This window comes from Dryobates pubescens, chromosome Z (genome assembly GCF_014839835.1).
Source record: "Dryobates pubescens isolate bDryPub1 chromosome Z, bDryPub1.pri, whole genome shotgun sequence".
In the NCBI taxonomy this organism is placed as follows: Eukaryota; Metazoa; Chordata; class Aves; order Piciformes; family Picidae; genus Dryobates; species Dryobates pubescens.
In genome coordinates, this window is record NC_071657.1 from 63,407,433 (window position 1) to 63,423,529 (window position 16,097).

A 16,097-nucleotide genomic window follows, 5' to 3' on the forward strand; every position below is an offset into this window, starting at 1 on the left:
ACCAGTCTCTCCTGAAGAGCCTGTAGCCATCAATTACTGCACTCCAGTCATGTGAGTCATTCCACCACGTTTCTGTGATGGCAACTACATCATAACTCTCCTGCTGTAACAAGGCTTGCAGCTCCTCTTCTTTGTTACCCGTACTGCATGCATGAGTGTACATGCACTTCAGCTGGGCTGCTGGTTTCACCCCTGACTCCAGCTTACCACCCTCAGACTCCTGTCTGCAGAGACTCGTTTCATCCCCTTCTTCCCTTCAAATCTAGTTTAAAGCCCTGTCAATGCACCCTGCCAACTCCCTTTCTAAAACCCTTTCCCCCCTCTGGGATAGGCTATTCCTATTTGTTGTCAGCAGCCCTGGCCTCTTGTAAATCAAGCCATGATCAAAAAACCCAAAGTCCTGTTGGAGGCACCAGGCTCAATGCCAAGAATTGTTCTGAGAAGCCCTCTTCAGTCTTTCTGGGTTGATTCCTTCAATTGGGAGGATAGAAGAGAACACCACCTGCACTCCCACTTCCTTGACCAATTGACCCAAGGCCCTGAAGTCTCTTTTGATAGCCTTCAGCTTCCTTTTTTCAACACTGTACAGAAGTTTTTCCTAATGTCTGACAGAAACTTTCCCTGGCATAACTCAATGACATTTCCTCTTGTCCTATCAGTTGTGATTTGTGAGACGAGACCAACACTCACCTCTCTACAACCTCCCTTTTAAGACTTATTCTCAAGACCCTTCAATAGCTTTGTTCCCTTCTCCAGCATCTCAACAGAAAGAGTGATTGCCCATTGGAATGGGCTGCCTGGGGAGGTGGTGGAGTCGCCATCACTGGAGGTTTTCAGGAGAAGACTTGATGGGGTGCTTGGTGCTGTGGGTTAGTTGTTTGGGTGGTGTTGGATTGGTTGATGGGTTGGACGCGATGATCTTGAAGGTCTCTTCCAACCTGGTTTATTCTATGTATTCTATGCATTCTATGTATTATATGTATTCTAATGTGACTCTTGTACTGCAGTACCCCAAACTGAACACAGTACTCAAGGCGTGGGACAATTACCTCTCTGTTCCTGCTGGACACCCTGCTCCTGATGCACGGCAGGATTTTGTTGGCTTTCTTGGCCAAATGGGCACACTGCTGGCTCATGTTCAGCTATCTGGCAACCTGCACCCCCAGGCCCCTTTCTGCTGAGCAGCTTTCCAGCCACTCAGCCCCAAGCATAAAGTTGCATGGGGGTGTTGCAGCCCAGGTGCAGGACCTGACACTTGGTCTTGGTGAAGCTCATGTGATTGGTCTCTGCTCATCAATCCAGCCTTTCTCTAGCTCCCTCTGAAAAGCCTTTCTGCCCTCCAGCAGACAAATACTCCCACCTAAGTTGGTGTCATCTGCAAACTGTGGATGGCAACCCTTCCCTCCAGTGTGTCAGCTGCACCACACAGCTTGGTGTCACTGGTGAACTTGCTACAGGTGCACTGGCCAGTTTTTTCATGAGGCTGTTGTGGGAAACAGTATCAAAGACTTTACTGAAGTCCAGGTAAACAACATCCTTAGCTTCTCCCTCATCCACCAAGCTGGTCACCTTGTCATAGAAGCAGATGAGGTCTGTCAAACATGTACTGGGCCTGATTGAATGATTGTCCTGTAAATGGTTGTTGTGGAACTCTAGATGATTTGTTCCATGACCTTTCATGGCACCAAGGTCAGACTGATGTGTCTATAGCTCTCCGGTCCTCCTTCCTTCCCTTCTTGTGCTAGTATCCAGTCTGTTAGCCAGGCCTGGTGATAAATCATGAAGAGTGGCTTGGTAAGCACATCTGCCAACTACTTCAGCACTCTTGGGTAACCCATCTAGCCCCACAGACTTATGTATGTCCAGGTGGTTCACCAGGTCACTCTCCACTTCCTCTTGGGTTATGGAGGTCTCCTTCTGTTTCCCAATGTGACCGTTTGAGGCTGCGACTTTAAGGAACAAACAGTGCTGGGACACACTGGCTAAATGTTTTCAGTACTAGAACAAAAACATTCTGATATTCTAAACAAATTTCATTGATGGATGGATAAAATGCAACTTTAAATTGTAGAGCAGTTGGAATTTTTTTGGAGTTTGGTTTGGGAGTTGGGGGAGTTTGGGTTTCAGCCTGTTCTCCCTGCCTGCTTCTTCACGAACTAGCTGGAGTTGGCCTTCAGATAAGCAAAAAATAATCCTGCATGGGCTTTTGAAGCTTACTAACAACTCTTTTCCTTAATAACTTGCCTTTCTTTCTCTCTAACCCCTTTTTGGGAAAAAAGGGATGTAGGGGGGGAAAGAGGGGGTTACAGGGAGGGAATCCCTCCTTGGGGAGGGATTTTTGTTGTGTTATTTCTCTTTGCTGTATATTTCTGTGTATATATTGTAAATACCTGTATATATAGTGTTATATATAACCTGCTTTCCATATATGCTTGTAAATATATAGCTTTGCTCCTCCGACTGGGTTAGCTGTGGTTTCTTACTCTGTGGAGGAGAGAGAGCTAGGCCTCTCTCAACCTACCACACCCAACCCTGTTACAGCTCAGAGGGCTGGCTGCCCAGCAAACAACTAGTTCGGCTATTGAAGACTGAGTCAAAGAAGGCATTGAGTACCTCAGCCTTTCCTCATCCTTAGTCACTGTGTTTCTCCCTGCATCCAATAAAGGATGAAGGTTTTCCCCAGTCCTCATTTTGTTGTTAATGTATTTATACAAGCATTTTTATTATCTTTTACACCCATCGCAAGACTGAGTTCTAGTGGGAGTGTGGCTCTTTGAATTTTCTCCCTGCATAGCTTCAATGTGTCTTTGTAGTCCTCCTGAGCTGCCCATCCCTAGCTATCCATCTGTCCCCTTTTCAAAAGGCCATAAACTCTCCTTTTGCTCCTGAGTTCCAGCCAAAGTTCTCCATTCAGACAGGCATCTTTAGCTTTATCTACAGAAAGCACTGGTTTACTTGCAAATCTAGCTGTCTGGCAACATGCCTCCTTTAATTCCTCCAGAGGTACTAGTGAATGACCTGTCTTGAAGCCACGCCATTGACTTTGAATGAATTAATATTCAGCTTGAGCTAATCTTGACCGACCTGCCCCCCCTCCATTCCTACTTCTCATCTGAGCAAATTGTTACAGGTTTAAGGCTAGTGCCTTAGTGTCCTAAATGTAAACAAGAGTTTTCCACAGAATTTGAGAGGGTCCAGGGGATAGACAGTCCCTAAGGGGCTGAACAGAATATATGAGATAGGTTTATCCCATTTCATTTGTCTGCAAAATTTCTAGATTGTCTGAAACCACAAATTAGAATAGAATAGAATAGAATAGAATAGAATAGAATAGAATAGAATAGAATAGAATAGAATAGAATAGACAAGGTTGGAAGAGACCTTCAAGATCACTGTGTCCAACCCATCAACCAATCCAACCCACCTAAACAACTAACCCATGGCACCAAGCACCCCATGAAATCTCCTTTCTTGCTTGCTTCTTTCCCTTTGTCTCTGCCTCTGACCATGTTTGCTTGGCTTGCTGGTTTCTGTGTGGGTTACAGTAAGGAATAGTGGCAGTGTAGTGGGTTGAGAGAGATGGCCCAGCTTTCTCTCCCCCACGGAGAAAGGAAAAAAACCACAGCTGGCCCAGCCGGAGAAGCAAAGGAATGCTATATTTACAAGCAATGTGAAAATGCAGGGGGGATATATATATACACACAATATATACAGTATTTACAATATATATACAGAAATACGCAGCAAAGAAAGATACAGGAAGAAGATTCCCTCCTCCGAACAGAGAAGAGTTCCTCCCCTGTACCCCCCTCTCTCCCCCTACCTCCCTTTTTCCCAAAGAGGGGTTACAGAAAGAAAAAGGCAGATTTTAAGGAAGGAAAATTTTAGTAGGCCTCCAAGCACATGCAGGAGGATTAGTGCTTATCTGTTATCCAAGGTCATTCTGGCTAGATGCCCAGAAGCAGACAGGCTGGAAAGGGAAAGCAAAGAGGAACTGAACAAGATTCTAACTGCACTAAAACTTAAAGCTGCATTCTACCAATCTACCAATGAAATTAGTTTAGAATATCAATGTTTATAAAATATTCAGCCAGAGTGTCCCAGCACTGTCCCTTTCTTAAAGGCACAGCCTCAAACGGTCACAGGTGGTATGAGAGAGAGACAATAACTTGTTAACTGGTAAAAGCCCTCTGGGCTCTCTGTACAGGAGATGTCCAGGGGAGTGGCCAGGGGATTGTTGTGCTGTAGTTGAATTATATACATATATGTACATATCTTTTTTGGGGGGTATATGTTTATTACCTTTTATGCTTTTATATTTAATTTGTTTTTGTAAATAATAATTTCATCTAATTCTCAATTCTGTCTAGTGTGGCAATTTACTCCTTGGGGTAAATTCCAAATTGCTGTGTGGTGCAAAAACAAACACCACATAAATAAAAGAAATACTAGTTCCTCCAGACAATGAAAAATGCAAAGCACGAGACTGTATCTTGAGAAAGCTGGCAGTTTTTCTGAACTGAACATTTTCTGATGCTGATGGCTTCTGTTTTCACTTTTAGGGGGTCTTTGAAACTCTACATTGTCCAAAAAAAGTTGTTGCCTCAACTTCCTACAATCATACTATGCAATTACAATATTCCCCCAGAAATAATAGCAGTTTTCTACCAATTAAGTGCTTTAGGATCAAACTGAACTCGTGTTCCTTCTGAACTTTGGAATGGCATAGATCTATCTGTGTTACTGGTACAGATGTATGAAACAGAAATTACAGGCATGTTAGGCATAAGAAACAAAGTATATGCTCATCCTGTTTCATTCTCTACTAACTGCAGCACTGAAGCTATATGAATTTTCTATAATCTATTCTAAGACAAAAAGTCTTTGTTATTTTTATAGTAAATTTCTACAGAGGATATCTGTAAGGCATTAAATTCAAGGACTGAACACCAACCAAACTTAACTCTCAAGGTCAGATGTATTTACATGAGCAGAGTTAAGACTCTTTGGGGGCTACTTCAATACAAACTGCTCTCCTATGCAGTGCCTTTCAGTGCTAAGCAGATTAGGGGCATATGTTCAGGAAGTATGTCTGACATAACCTTTACAAAATGTAATTAGTTCACAGCTAATTAGAATTTAACCAGTTTTACTGGTCATTGCTTAGTGACCACTATCTATCTCTTTTCCATTGTGTTTGGCATAGCTGGTAAAGATCACTCTCCATTTCCAGAAAAATACACAGAAAGATATTTGCTAATTCCTCTCAGTGATAAAGACAGACATTTATGCTTCCACTTGTTCACAGAGACTTGTCATAACTTGAACTAGTCTCCAGCAGAATCTTACACAAAACATAAAAAAATTGAGACCAAGAGCTATTTTATTATTTAAACAGATTCTGTGTTGAAAGACTACAATTTCAAAAAGCTAATAATTCAAAGCTCACCTAGGGTGGTTGAAGTAGCATTATGTATTGTTCTCAACTGTTTCCACAGGACAAATAATAAATATTTATGTAATCTTAGTCAATAAATACATAAAATCCTTTTATGATGCCCTTTTATGAAGTTAAAATTGCAACGGAAGACATCACTGTCATCAAATTGTAGGAAATCTCATAAGAACAGGCAAACTACGTGTAGACTAAAGGTCTTACTACTCAATCATTATTACTTTGACAAGGCCAAACAACAATGAATTGGTGAATGGAAAGGAAAGAATGGGCAAGCATATTGCAGTACATTCTTTGTATTCTCCCTTAGATTCCAGGGATTTGCAGTTCAGGGAACTCCATAGGAAACTGCAGTGGGAGTATGCACACTTGGTTCCCTAAGCAGAACTAAAGATGCAAATCTAACATCTGTTTATGGACACATCAAGAAATACATGAGGAAAGGCTTCTGTATGCTTTTTTGCCATGGCCATTCTATCATAGTCCTAGGTGTTGCTTAAGTATAGATATCAGTATTTGTAGCCAAGCTGTCCTATACCATCACAGTTAAATGGAAACAAGCAATCCTGTTGACACATGCACATTAGCTAGCATGTGATTTCCTTCAATGCATTTATACATAGAATACATAGAATACATAGAATAAACCAGGTTGGAAGAGACCTTCAAGATCATCGCGTCCAACCCATCAACCAATCCAACACCACCCAAACAACTAACCCATGGCACCAAGCACCCCGTCAAGTCTTCTCCTGAAAACCTCCAGTGATGGCGACTCCACCACCTCCCCAGGCAGCCCATTCCAATGGGCAATCACTCTTTCTGTATAGAACTTTTTTCTAACATCCAGCCTGAACCTCCCCTGGTGCAGCCTGAGACTGTGTCCTCTTGTTCTGGTACTGCTTGCCTGGGAGAAGAGACCAACATCCGTCTGTCTACAACCTCCCTTCAGGTAGTTGTGAACCAATAGAGATGACTGAGCAGCCAGTTTCTGAGATGTATATCACTCTCGTACACAGACTAACTCTGGATGCAGTGTTTATTTATCTTTTCCAATAATACTGTAACTCTGAAGAAGTCTCTAAAGAACAGCCTGTACCAAACAGCTTAACAAGGCATACTGATACTTTCACAACAGTTTGTACTAACAAACATTGGTAAAACAGCAGGGAGAGAAATTGGTAGAGCTAACAGGGCTGGCGCTTAGGATATCCCTGTGGCACTGACCTTTGTACCTTTAAGTTCTCTTTTGATTTTATTTTGGTTTTCTTTCAGGTTCACTTCTGCTTGGTGAGGTGCAAAAGTGAAGGGTTGAAGGCTAGTCAGTATGCTGCAGATGACCAGACTCTAAATCAGCAGTGCTTGAATTCTGTGTTTTCCTTCCTAGTGTACTATAGGCAAAACAGATGCTCAAAGAGAAGACTTCCCAGTACTGTATATCTCCTTGAGGCAGAAAATTCACTTGTTGTGAAGACCATAGATTGTAAATGCATCTTGCAAAAAATACATGTAGGCAAATTTGTTTGTTCCCCGCTTCTCGCCTCCCCCTCCAGCTAGAAACCAAAAGACATCAGTTGCAGAAGTGTTGCATGGTCCCACAACTTCAGTCCTGAGTATGACAAAGGGACAAACAACTTAAAGAAATGAAGAAGTAAGGAAAATAACTGAAAGAAAAAAGTGCAATAAGGAAAGATGGAATAGTAGGACTTGGGGAAAATAGCTCAAAATAAAGATTATTCTCAGAGAGTTCTTATATTCCACCACCATTCCCTACAGCTAAAATCAGTGTTGCACCTGGTATTTTCAGTACCTTGTCTCTCTTTTCAGTAGATCATGGCATCTAAAACTTAGAAACCAGTATCTGTTTTAAACGGAGAAGTATGAACTTAGAACCTAGTTGAGGTAATTTTATAGCTGTAATTTTTCAAGCTGTTAACATTTTTTCTTTACTGTCTAACTGAAATCATGACAGCATCTTGAATCAAGAAATTTAATTTTAAAAGTGTTGTACATAATTTTTGAAGATAGATACCAAACCTTTTCTCTAGAGATTAATTACACAAAAGGGCATGCCAGATGTGACCTACTGAGGCAGTGGGAATTTCCACTAGCGTTACCAGGCAGTGAAAACACTTTATCTTGCAATCATTGGCTGATAAAGAAGTAAATAGTTTTTTTATTAAGTCAATGAAGAGATTAGATCAGTAAAGAATTATTATAGATTTCATTTTATGCAACATTGGGGTAATGTTTTATAGATTAAGCATTAAAAAAACCCCACAAACTGAAAAGAATTAATGTTTCAAATTAGGTTTTTCCACTTTTAATGTAATCATTATGTTTTAAATAGAAATATTAGCATAAAACCAGTTAGAGATAATTTTCTATTTGCCTAGGGATAATTATATCTTGAAATACTCACCAAGGGCTGCAACTCAAGAGGTTTCATACTTCTCCCAACCCCCACTCTGTACACTAGCTATGCACTTCTTCAAGTACATTCTCCACATCCAGATAGCCACTACCCTTTTACAGCGTTACCGTATGTAATGTTTATGGAAAAATGGGAATTCTAAGGACAAAATACTCTGGAGCATCATTTTTTATCAGCTGGAAAGCATAAAAGGGCTACAGTGCTGAGATTCCTTACTTTATTTGTAAAACCTTTGGGGTTTAGCTAGCAGATAACTCTACGTTCCTGGTGGGAATTCTCATGTGAAAGAAGGCTCATATATTGATTATAAAATCTTCCTGGCTCAGTGAATCAATTCAGAAAATAATGTAAGGAAAAAGATTTTATCTAGCAGGACTGCAATACTCAGAACATCTAAATTAGTTCAAACTGCTTCTATAATCTAGGCTTGTCTATGACCATCTTTATCTCTTTGCCTTCCAGTCTTCTAGTATTAGAAGAGGTGTGGTTAGTAGGTCAAGAGCGGTTCTCCTCCTCCTCTGCTTTGCCCTGCTGAGGCCTCATCTGGAATATTGTGTCCAGTTCTGGGCCACTCAGCTCAAGAAGGACAGGGAACTGCTTTAAAGAGTCCAGTGCAGAGCCAAATGATGAATAACGGAGTGGAATACCTACCTTATGAGAAAAGGCTGCAGGAGCTGAGTCTCTTTAGCTTGGAGGAGACTGAGAGGTGACCTCATTAATGTTTATAAATACATGAAGGGAAAGTGTTGGGAGGACAGAGCCAGGCTCTTAGCAATGTCCAATGATAGGACAAGGGGCAATGGGTACAAGCTGGAGCATTGAGGTGCTACACGAACATAGGCAAAAACTTTTTCACTGTGAGGGTAACAGAGCACTAGAACAACCTGCCCCTGTGGAGTCCCCTTCTCTGGGGACATTCAGAACCTGCCTGCATGTGGTCCTGTGCGACCTGTTCTAGGTGATCTGGCTTTGCTATGGGGGTTGGACTAGATGATGTTTTGAGATCCCTTCCTATTCCTAACATACTGCAATTCTGCACAATTCTGATCTGATTTTATCAGATCTAGCAGGTCTAATGAGTGGTTTACTGTGTAAAATTCGTCATTTTATGTCTGGAGTATTAAGATAATATTGTGGAAAATGTTTTGTCTGACAGAAAACTGGAATCATAAGAATTTTTAAAAGCTGCTAGATTTTCAGTGACCAATGAACCCTCCACATATGAACTAGACAAAAGAGCCCATATATTTATATTACTGAAAGAGCCACGAAATTTCTTCTTTGGCAATTCAGTATTTTCTTTATTATTCTTTATTAGCTATTCTCCTTTATTAGCTATTCTCACTTTCAAATCTGCACATTTTCATCACTTTCTAAGCACTGTAACCATATCCTTTTTCATTCCAGTCACTCCATTCACACATCCACTTTGCTCTTTCCTTTTTTTTTTTAATTTTGCTTCTGCAACTCTAACATCTCATTATGCTGTTACCTTCCTAATTAAATAGAAATTAATACAAATATCCTCTTTTCCTCTACCGTTCCCAATGACACTAGGGTTTGTTTTTGTGAGGGCACTTATTATGGTGCCAGAACCCTTTTGCTGACAGCATGATCATCCTTTTACACCTGTAAAGTCCTTGTGAGACTCCTGACAAAGGGAACATAAGGAAAATTAAGAAAGCCAAATATGGAACTTGAGATGCTGCCAAGCACAATTTATATTTAAACCCACAGCAGCAGTCCAAGAAGAATATATTATACACTTCTGTTTTGTCAAACCCTGCAATAGCTTTTATTCAAGTAAAAAGTCAGAAGAGAGAGACATGGTAATGACATTTGTATTTTAGAAGGCAACAATAAAGTTTCAGACAGCTATGTGGTTTGGGTTTCCTATTAAATAGATCTAATCATGGTCCCATTTAGTGTGGAACTTTATAGCTATATTTTGGAGACATGTAAATCCAGCATTCTGAACTGCCTTTGTGAAATTACACCCCTGATTTTCAGGTAACATAATACTAAAGCTGTATGACCTCTCCAGATACTATTATTTATTTTTTTATTATTATTTCACTTTTATACAATGATCAACATGGTAGCATTTCTTATTTATGACTCATGACACTATGGAACATACATGAACTATGTCACATACATAAAGTAATATAATAAGCAAATAAACTCAGCATCAACATCCACACTACATTAACTGCTATCAGAGAAAAGAAACACTCATCTTTGTTTTTCCTGCTAAGAGCTTCCCTTCTGAGTCATACCAAAGATGATGTACTAGTCCTCAAACTTCTCAAGTCTGCTCATTTTTGATGGTGAGAAGTATTTCCTGTTATTTGAACTATAAAATCATGGCCTTGTGTGACACAGGTTTATAAGTGTATGACCAGAATTTATCAGATTCGACCTGCAGAATGATCTGGGTAGACTCACAAAATGAATATGAGAATGATGTCCTACTTTATTTCTTCTCCATATTTTGAGAAACAATCCGTAGAGTTCTTTTAAACAGGAAAAGCATATCTGCTAGCAAAACTCAGCACTGCAGAAAGTAACTACGTGAGTAAAAGTAGATGAGGCCAAGTGAAAAGTGGCCATTAGTCTGAAAATAAGGAAATTTCAGTGTTCTAATTTAAATGCTTTTCAGTTAACAACCAGTTGATAACCGTGTAAATGAGTGTTAAAGCAGCAAGACAGAATAAGCAGAAAACAAAGATAAAATCCCCACACCTTTTATTCCATTTCTAATATATAAAATAAGCAAATTTTTTATAAGACTTCTTTCATAGTAGACTGATTCTGATTTTTCTTTTTGAAAGGTCTTTATTGATCGAACTGGGAACAAGTAACTTTTTTCCCAGAGTAATGCTTTTTATTCCACTATACAGATACAACTTTTTCCAGACAAGAAACTGCATAGAATTATCCTGATAATGTGCATGAAATTAAAGGCTTAAGTAAAAAACCTAAAAAGATACAGACATAAATGATCTTTTAACAATTTGCAGTTTATCTTTAGATTCAGAGCACTGTGTTTGCGTCACTCAGAAGAAGTGAACTCAGCTCTACTTGAATAATCATGCATCTCTGATTTTCTATGGCATGTATTAGCTTGAGACTTATGTTCAAATATTATATGCAAGACTGAGTGAAGCTTAGGGAAAATTTAAAAAACTTACCTTCAAACACTCTGAAGGATTTCTTGCAGCTTGGTAGAGGCCACTTTGCTGAATTTGATTTTTGAAAATTTTCTTTTAACTTCAGATATTCCATAGGGAAAATAGATTTGGTAGAGTTGTTTAGTTCTAAAATATTAAATGGGAAAGAATATACAGATCAATGCTGTAAATATAGCAGTAATTTGCACACATTTATACTACAAAAGCAAAATACCATAGATATGATATATGATCATATAAACCATATAAAATCATATAAACCTGAAGGTTTATTCTAGCAATATGAAGTACATAATAACTCATGATATTTAACTAATAAAGCTATGATGGCCTCCATGAAAATTACATCTATCAAACTGATTGTGGTCTTAATTATCAGTTCATAATGGTTTTGTTTAACACTATTACTCAGTAGTACTCAGTAATGCAAGTAGTGTCTGATTTTTTAAATTTTTTTTTTGAGATTTTAAATGTTGTGGATTAACAGGAATTAATAACACATTTCCAGAATGATTAATAACACATTTCAAGAGCTGACATATATTGATCTCAATAAATCATCAGTCTTTGGGCATACAATTTGGGAATATAAGGTAATAGAAAGGGTTGCCAAGCCGTAGTTAACACAGAAAATTCAACCTTTCTTTTGGCCCTTCAAACTACCATGGCTCCAAAAAAATATTCATAATGCAGCTATTACCATAACTCCTTCTGTTTCTTTCTGCAGAATATAAGACACATCACAGATCTTTGAAAAGGCGTATGCATTGTTACTTTATCTGGTTTACTGTACATACTTTTTCAGTAATATTTTGTGAAAGGATCTTTTTCTCTGGCAAATGTCAGAAAACTAAGCTTTTTGTGAACAGACTCCAGAAAGAAGGAAGAAAAATCAACCTGTCCTTCAATTGCACAGCTTTTTCTGTGTAAAAGGAAAGTATTAGTAGATCTGAAGGGGAAAAAAAAAAAAAAAGGTATGGTGGTCTTAGTCCCCAAATTATCCTGTATTTTACCATGTCCAAACAGGTGGAATGAGGCTGCACAACACACACAGAATACAGAAATCTCCAAATTCTTTTATCTTTTTCAGGGCGAACAGTGCTACTGCACCCATAAACCTCTGTCACTGAAGGGAAAGAGGCCATTTTCCTTCTTAAATGTAAAAGGAAAAAGCTGTGTATTTTGAATTTTATATAAGAGCTTTCTATTCTATTGAGCATATTTGGATTAAGTACTATTTGGATTTGGAGAAATATTCTCTGATGATACTCTTCTTGCCTCTCACAGCATCAACAGATAATATTTTACTTTCCTTCTACAAGCCATATAATTCAGCTCAGTTCTTTCCACTTTATTGTCCACATTTAAACACTGAAACCTCTGGTGAGGCATCTAGTTCCTCCTGAAAAGGCAGTGGACCACTTACTGGCTTTCAGAAGGTTGCTTTTTTAGGCTTCTAATGAAAGATTTTTATTTTTTTTTCTGTCTGTCCAGGCAACTGTCTTTCTGTATGTATGTGACCCCTTCCCTGTGATATGCCTACACCTCCCATGCACAACCACTACAACGAATCTGTGTTTCTCTAAAGCCCTGGATTTATTGTACATGGGTGCCAGAACTGTCCTGCCTTGGGAAGAATTAATCTAAATGAACTTTATATGAATGGAAGTGTAGAAGCCAGTCTCTGGCTCAGTCTTTCCCCTGACAGGAAGGCAGTTAAAAGACCGAGTTGCTTGAAGTGGGTGGCTGAAATCAGATCAAAAGCAGTTGTCTCCATGCACCCTATTCTCTGACCAGATGTATGCTTATCCTGATGGGAGAAGGGCTTCTAAGAAAGCCTTTAAAAAAGTCAGAAATGCACTACAAACACCATAAGAGCAACCTGATTGGATTGGAACTCACTCTCAAGGGAACTAATGGAAAAGGCTCACTTGATCAAGCCAACTGGCCAAAGAAAGCACCCTTATGGGTCACATCCATGTCTCTGAGTTAAGCTTTTTTTACTTCCTAATTGGTAGATAATTGACCCTTTAGCCTTCATCTTTTTTGATATGTGACATGCATCCCTCTGTTGCAGCTATGTTCAGTTTGAAAAACTGTACAAGCTAAAATGTTAACTTCTGAATACATCATTAAATGTTTTCTTCTTGTGATATCCTTGCAGAACACAATGTAGTGATTCAAAAGGAAAACTGAAGAAACTATCCAGAATAAATCTATTAGTAAAACACACTTCAACTGTACATTAAAACTAAAGGAGCAACCAACATAAAACAAATGAAACGAGAACAGCTAGAAACTTCTATACATCAGCTATGTAGGGTGCCAAGAGTGCTTAGGCTGTAGCCTTCCTCCATTCCTCTGCTGCAGTGCTGACATAGTCATTACCTATCCCTTGCCACCAGCAGCTCCCCAGTGAACCATCCTGGGGTGATTAATTTGAGAAATACATCCTTCCCACCCAAATGAGTTCTTCTTCCACCTAGTCAGTTCCTCAAACTGGTCTGCCATCAAATTAGACAAAGTTGTGCCTGTGTAGAGGAAAAGTCTGTGCTGGAAATAGAAGCTGGGCAGCTCTGTTTATCAATGCTGGAAATAGAAGCAGGACAGCTCCGCTTATCAATGTGAAAGCATAGTTTAATGCACAACCCTAACCTGCCACTGTCACAGCATTCTCCCAGTTTGAAGAGAATTGCTGCAAGATCTCTGCCGCATGCAAAAATAAACAAACACTCCTGCATGGCTGAGTCATTTTGATTAGTTTGTGGCCTATGTGCACAGAGTTTTAAGTGCTGTCTCCAGATGACATAGTGCAATTTTATCCATGGTGCTTGAATTTACCTTTTTAAGATCCAGGCATAAAAGACTGACTCATGCTGTTACAGGTATCACGTCTACAGCACTACTTAACCCTCTTCTATTTCAGTAACCATGCTAACATCAAACACCCCTTACCCACCATGTTTACCAATTGCTAAAAGTCAGAAACAATAGAGATAAAGGTGTAAGTGATCAGGGAGGAAGAATTTAAAAACAAATTTAGGGGAAGTCTATAGTTCTGCCAGCCTTTATTTTCACTGTAGTCAAACTAAATTCATAAACCCAAGAAATACTTCTTTGGGTTTTGATTGTTAATAATTTTTACAGAAAAGATTTTTCTGCTAGGAAATGTTGAGAAAAAATTACTATATCTGGAGTTTTTGATTATTCAGAAAGAGCAAACCAAAGAAATACAAATTTCAACAAGTTTTCAAATCTGCATTCTTGCCACTAAAGCAAGACCGCATCCAGTGCATTTTTTCCTCTCCCTCTTTTATTTCTTTTCCTTTGTTCTCTTCCTCTCTTTCTTTCTTTCTGTCCCCTTTCCTTCGTCTCTTTTCCAACTAAATATTTATTCAGGCCAGAAATACAGGAAGGAGTGGTACAGGATTTTTGTATATTGTAAAAATTTTCATTTTTATACCTGCTTGGAAAAAGACTCTAGCAATTGTAGTGCGACACAGTGGACATGGAGTGCTGGATGGATTGTCTTTGGCAAGCATCCTTAGGCAAGGTTCACAAAAGATGTGGTGGCATGGATAGCACCTGTAAGGATTGAAATAAACATCCAGGCACACTGCACAGAGATAGCTTTCTTTATCTCCTCTGAGTTCATGCTCATCATCTGTATGCAGGTTATCATTTGCAGTCTGCAAGGAGAAAAAGAAAAAGAAAACATCTTTTCACAGATCAGCTAATAACTATTTTGGATAAACCAACCAGCAGAAAGGTAACTTTAAATAATGCTTAAGAAGTTGGTACACACTGGGGATATTCTTAATTTTTAATATTGGTTATTTTAGAAAAGATGATGAAACACACTGATAAGACAAGAATGTCATGACAGGCACTCTGTGGGAAAGAACAAAAAGCATAGGAGACAAGTAAAAGAAGGAAGTAACAAAATGAAAGAGTCAGTAAAACTGTACTATGATCATATTTCTTTTAAAGAAAATAAATTGTAACAATTTATTTGCAACTTTATTACCTGGTAACCTTTCCAAGAAAATCACAACAAAAATCACTACAAATGACCTGCAGACTGTTTTCCCTTGGAAAGGTAATTTGTGAAGGGCATGTTTCAGCAAGAATAATGACTCAGAGTCTGAAACAAGCTCCAACTTCTTTATTACAATGCAGAGTCTAAATCTTAGAGTAGAAAGTCTAGGAATCCCTAACATCTTTGGTAACTGCTTGTTTTTGCCAGCACATATACTCTGCTGTATTTTCAGAGGGATATAGCTGGACCTCCTAAATGCTGTACATGCCATATGAACATGACAACTTGGATCTATTGCCAAGTTCCTGCTTTCCTCTTGTAAGATGACTAAAATTTTTCACATAATCTGAAGATCTTATGCTAATGGCATCCATGGTTTTGGCTTAAAGAAATATTGTTTTTTTTTCTCCCTCTATCCATCTTCTCTGTTTTCACAGCTAACAGAATGCAAAACAGCCCAATATCCAGCAAAGCTACCGGAAAAGAATCAAGACAGAGAAGGGTGTTAGACACTTCACAAGTGTCAAAACTCTTCTCTCATGCCCCTTATGCTAGACTCCAAGCACTTGCTTACAATCCCAGTTTAGGTGCCTTAATTCTAAGCTGCCTTGCAGTGATTTCCTGCAAACTCCATTATTTGCACATGATACCACAATTAGGTCACCTTGGAGCCTTCTTTTCTCCAGATTGAACAGCCCCAACTCTTTCAGTCTGTCCCCATAGGAGAGGTGCTCCAGCCCTCTGATCATCCTCATGGCCTTTCTCTGGACACCTTCCAGCACCTCCATATCCCTCCTGTAATAGGGGCTCCAGAACTGGAGGCAGTACTCCAGATAGGGTCTCACCAGGGCTGAGTAGAGGGGGAGAATCACCTCCCTTGACCTGCTGGCCACACTTCTCTTGATGCAGCCCAGCATCTGATTTGCCTTCTGGGCTGCAAGTGCACATTGAGAGCTCATGTTGAGCTTCTCTTCC

The 16,097-nt window shown here is 39.3% G+C and overlaps 1 protein-coding gene across 1 annotated transcript in view; it reads right to left on the reverse strand.

The window, feature by feature from the left end:
• Positions 1–16,097, reverse strand: part of RNF180 (ring finger protein 180) — a 129,199-nt gene that overhangs the window by 22,057 nt on the left and 91,045 nt on the right. Inside the window, 2 exon segments of the mRNA XM_054177787.1 lie at positions 11,084–11,209; positions 14,547–14,772. Coding sequence (XP_054033762.1) covers positions 11,084–11,209; positions 14,547–14,772 — 352 coding nt within the window.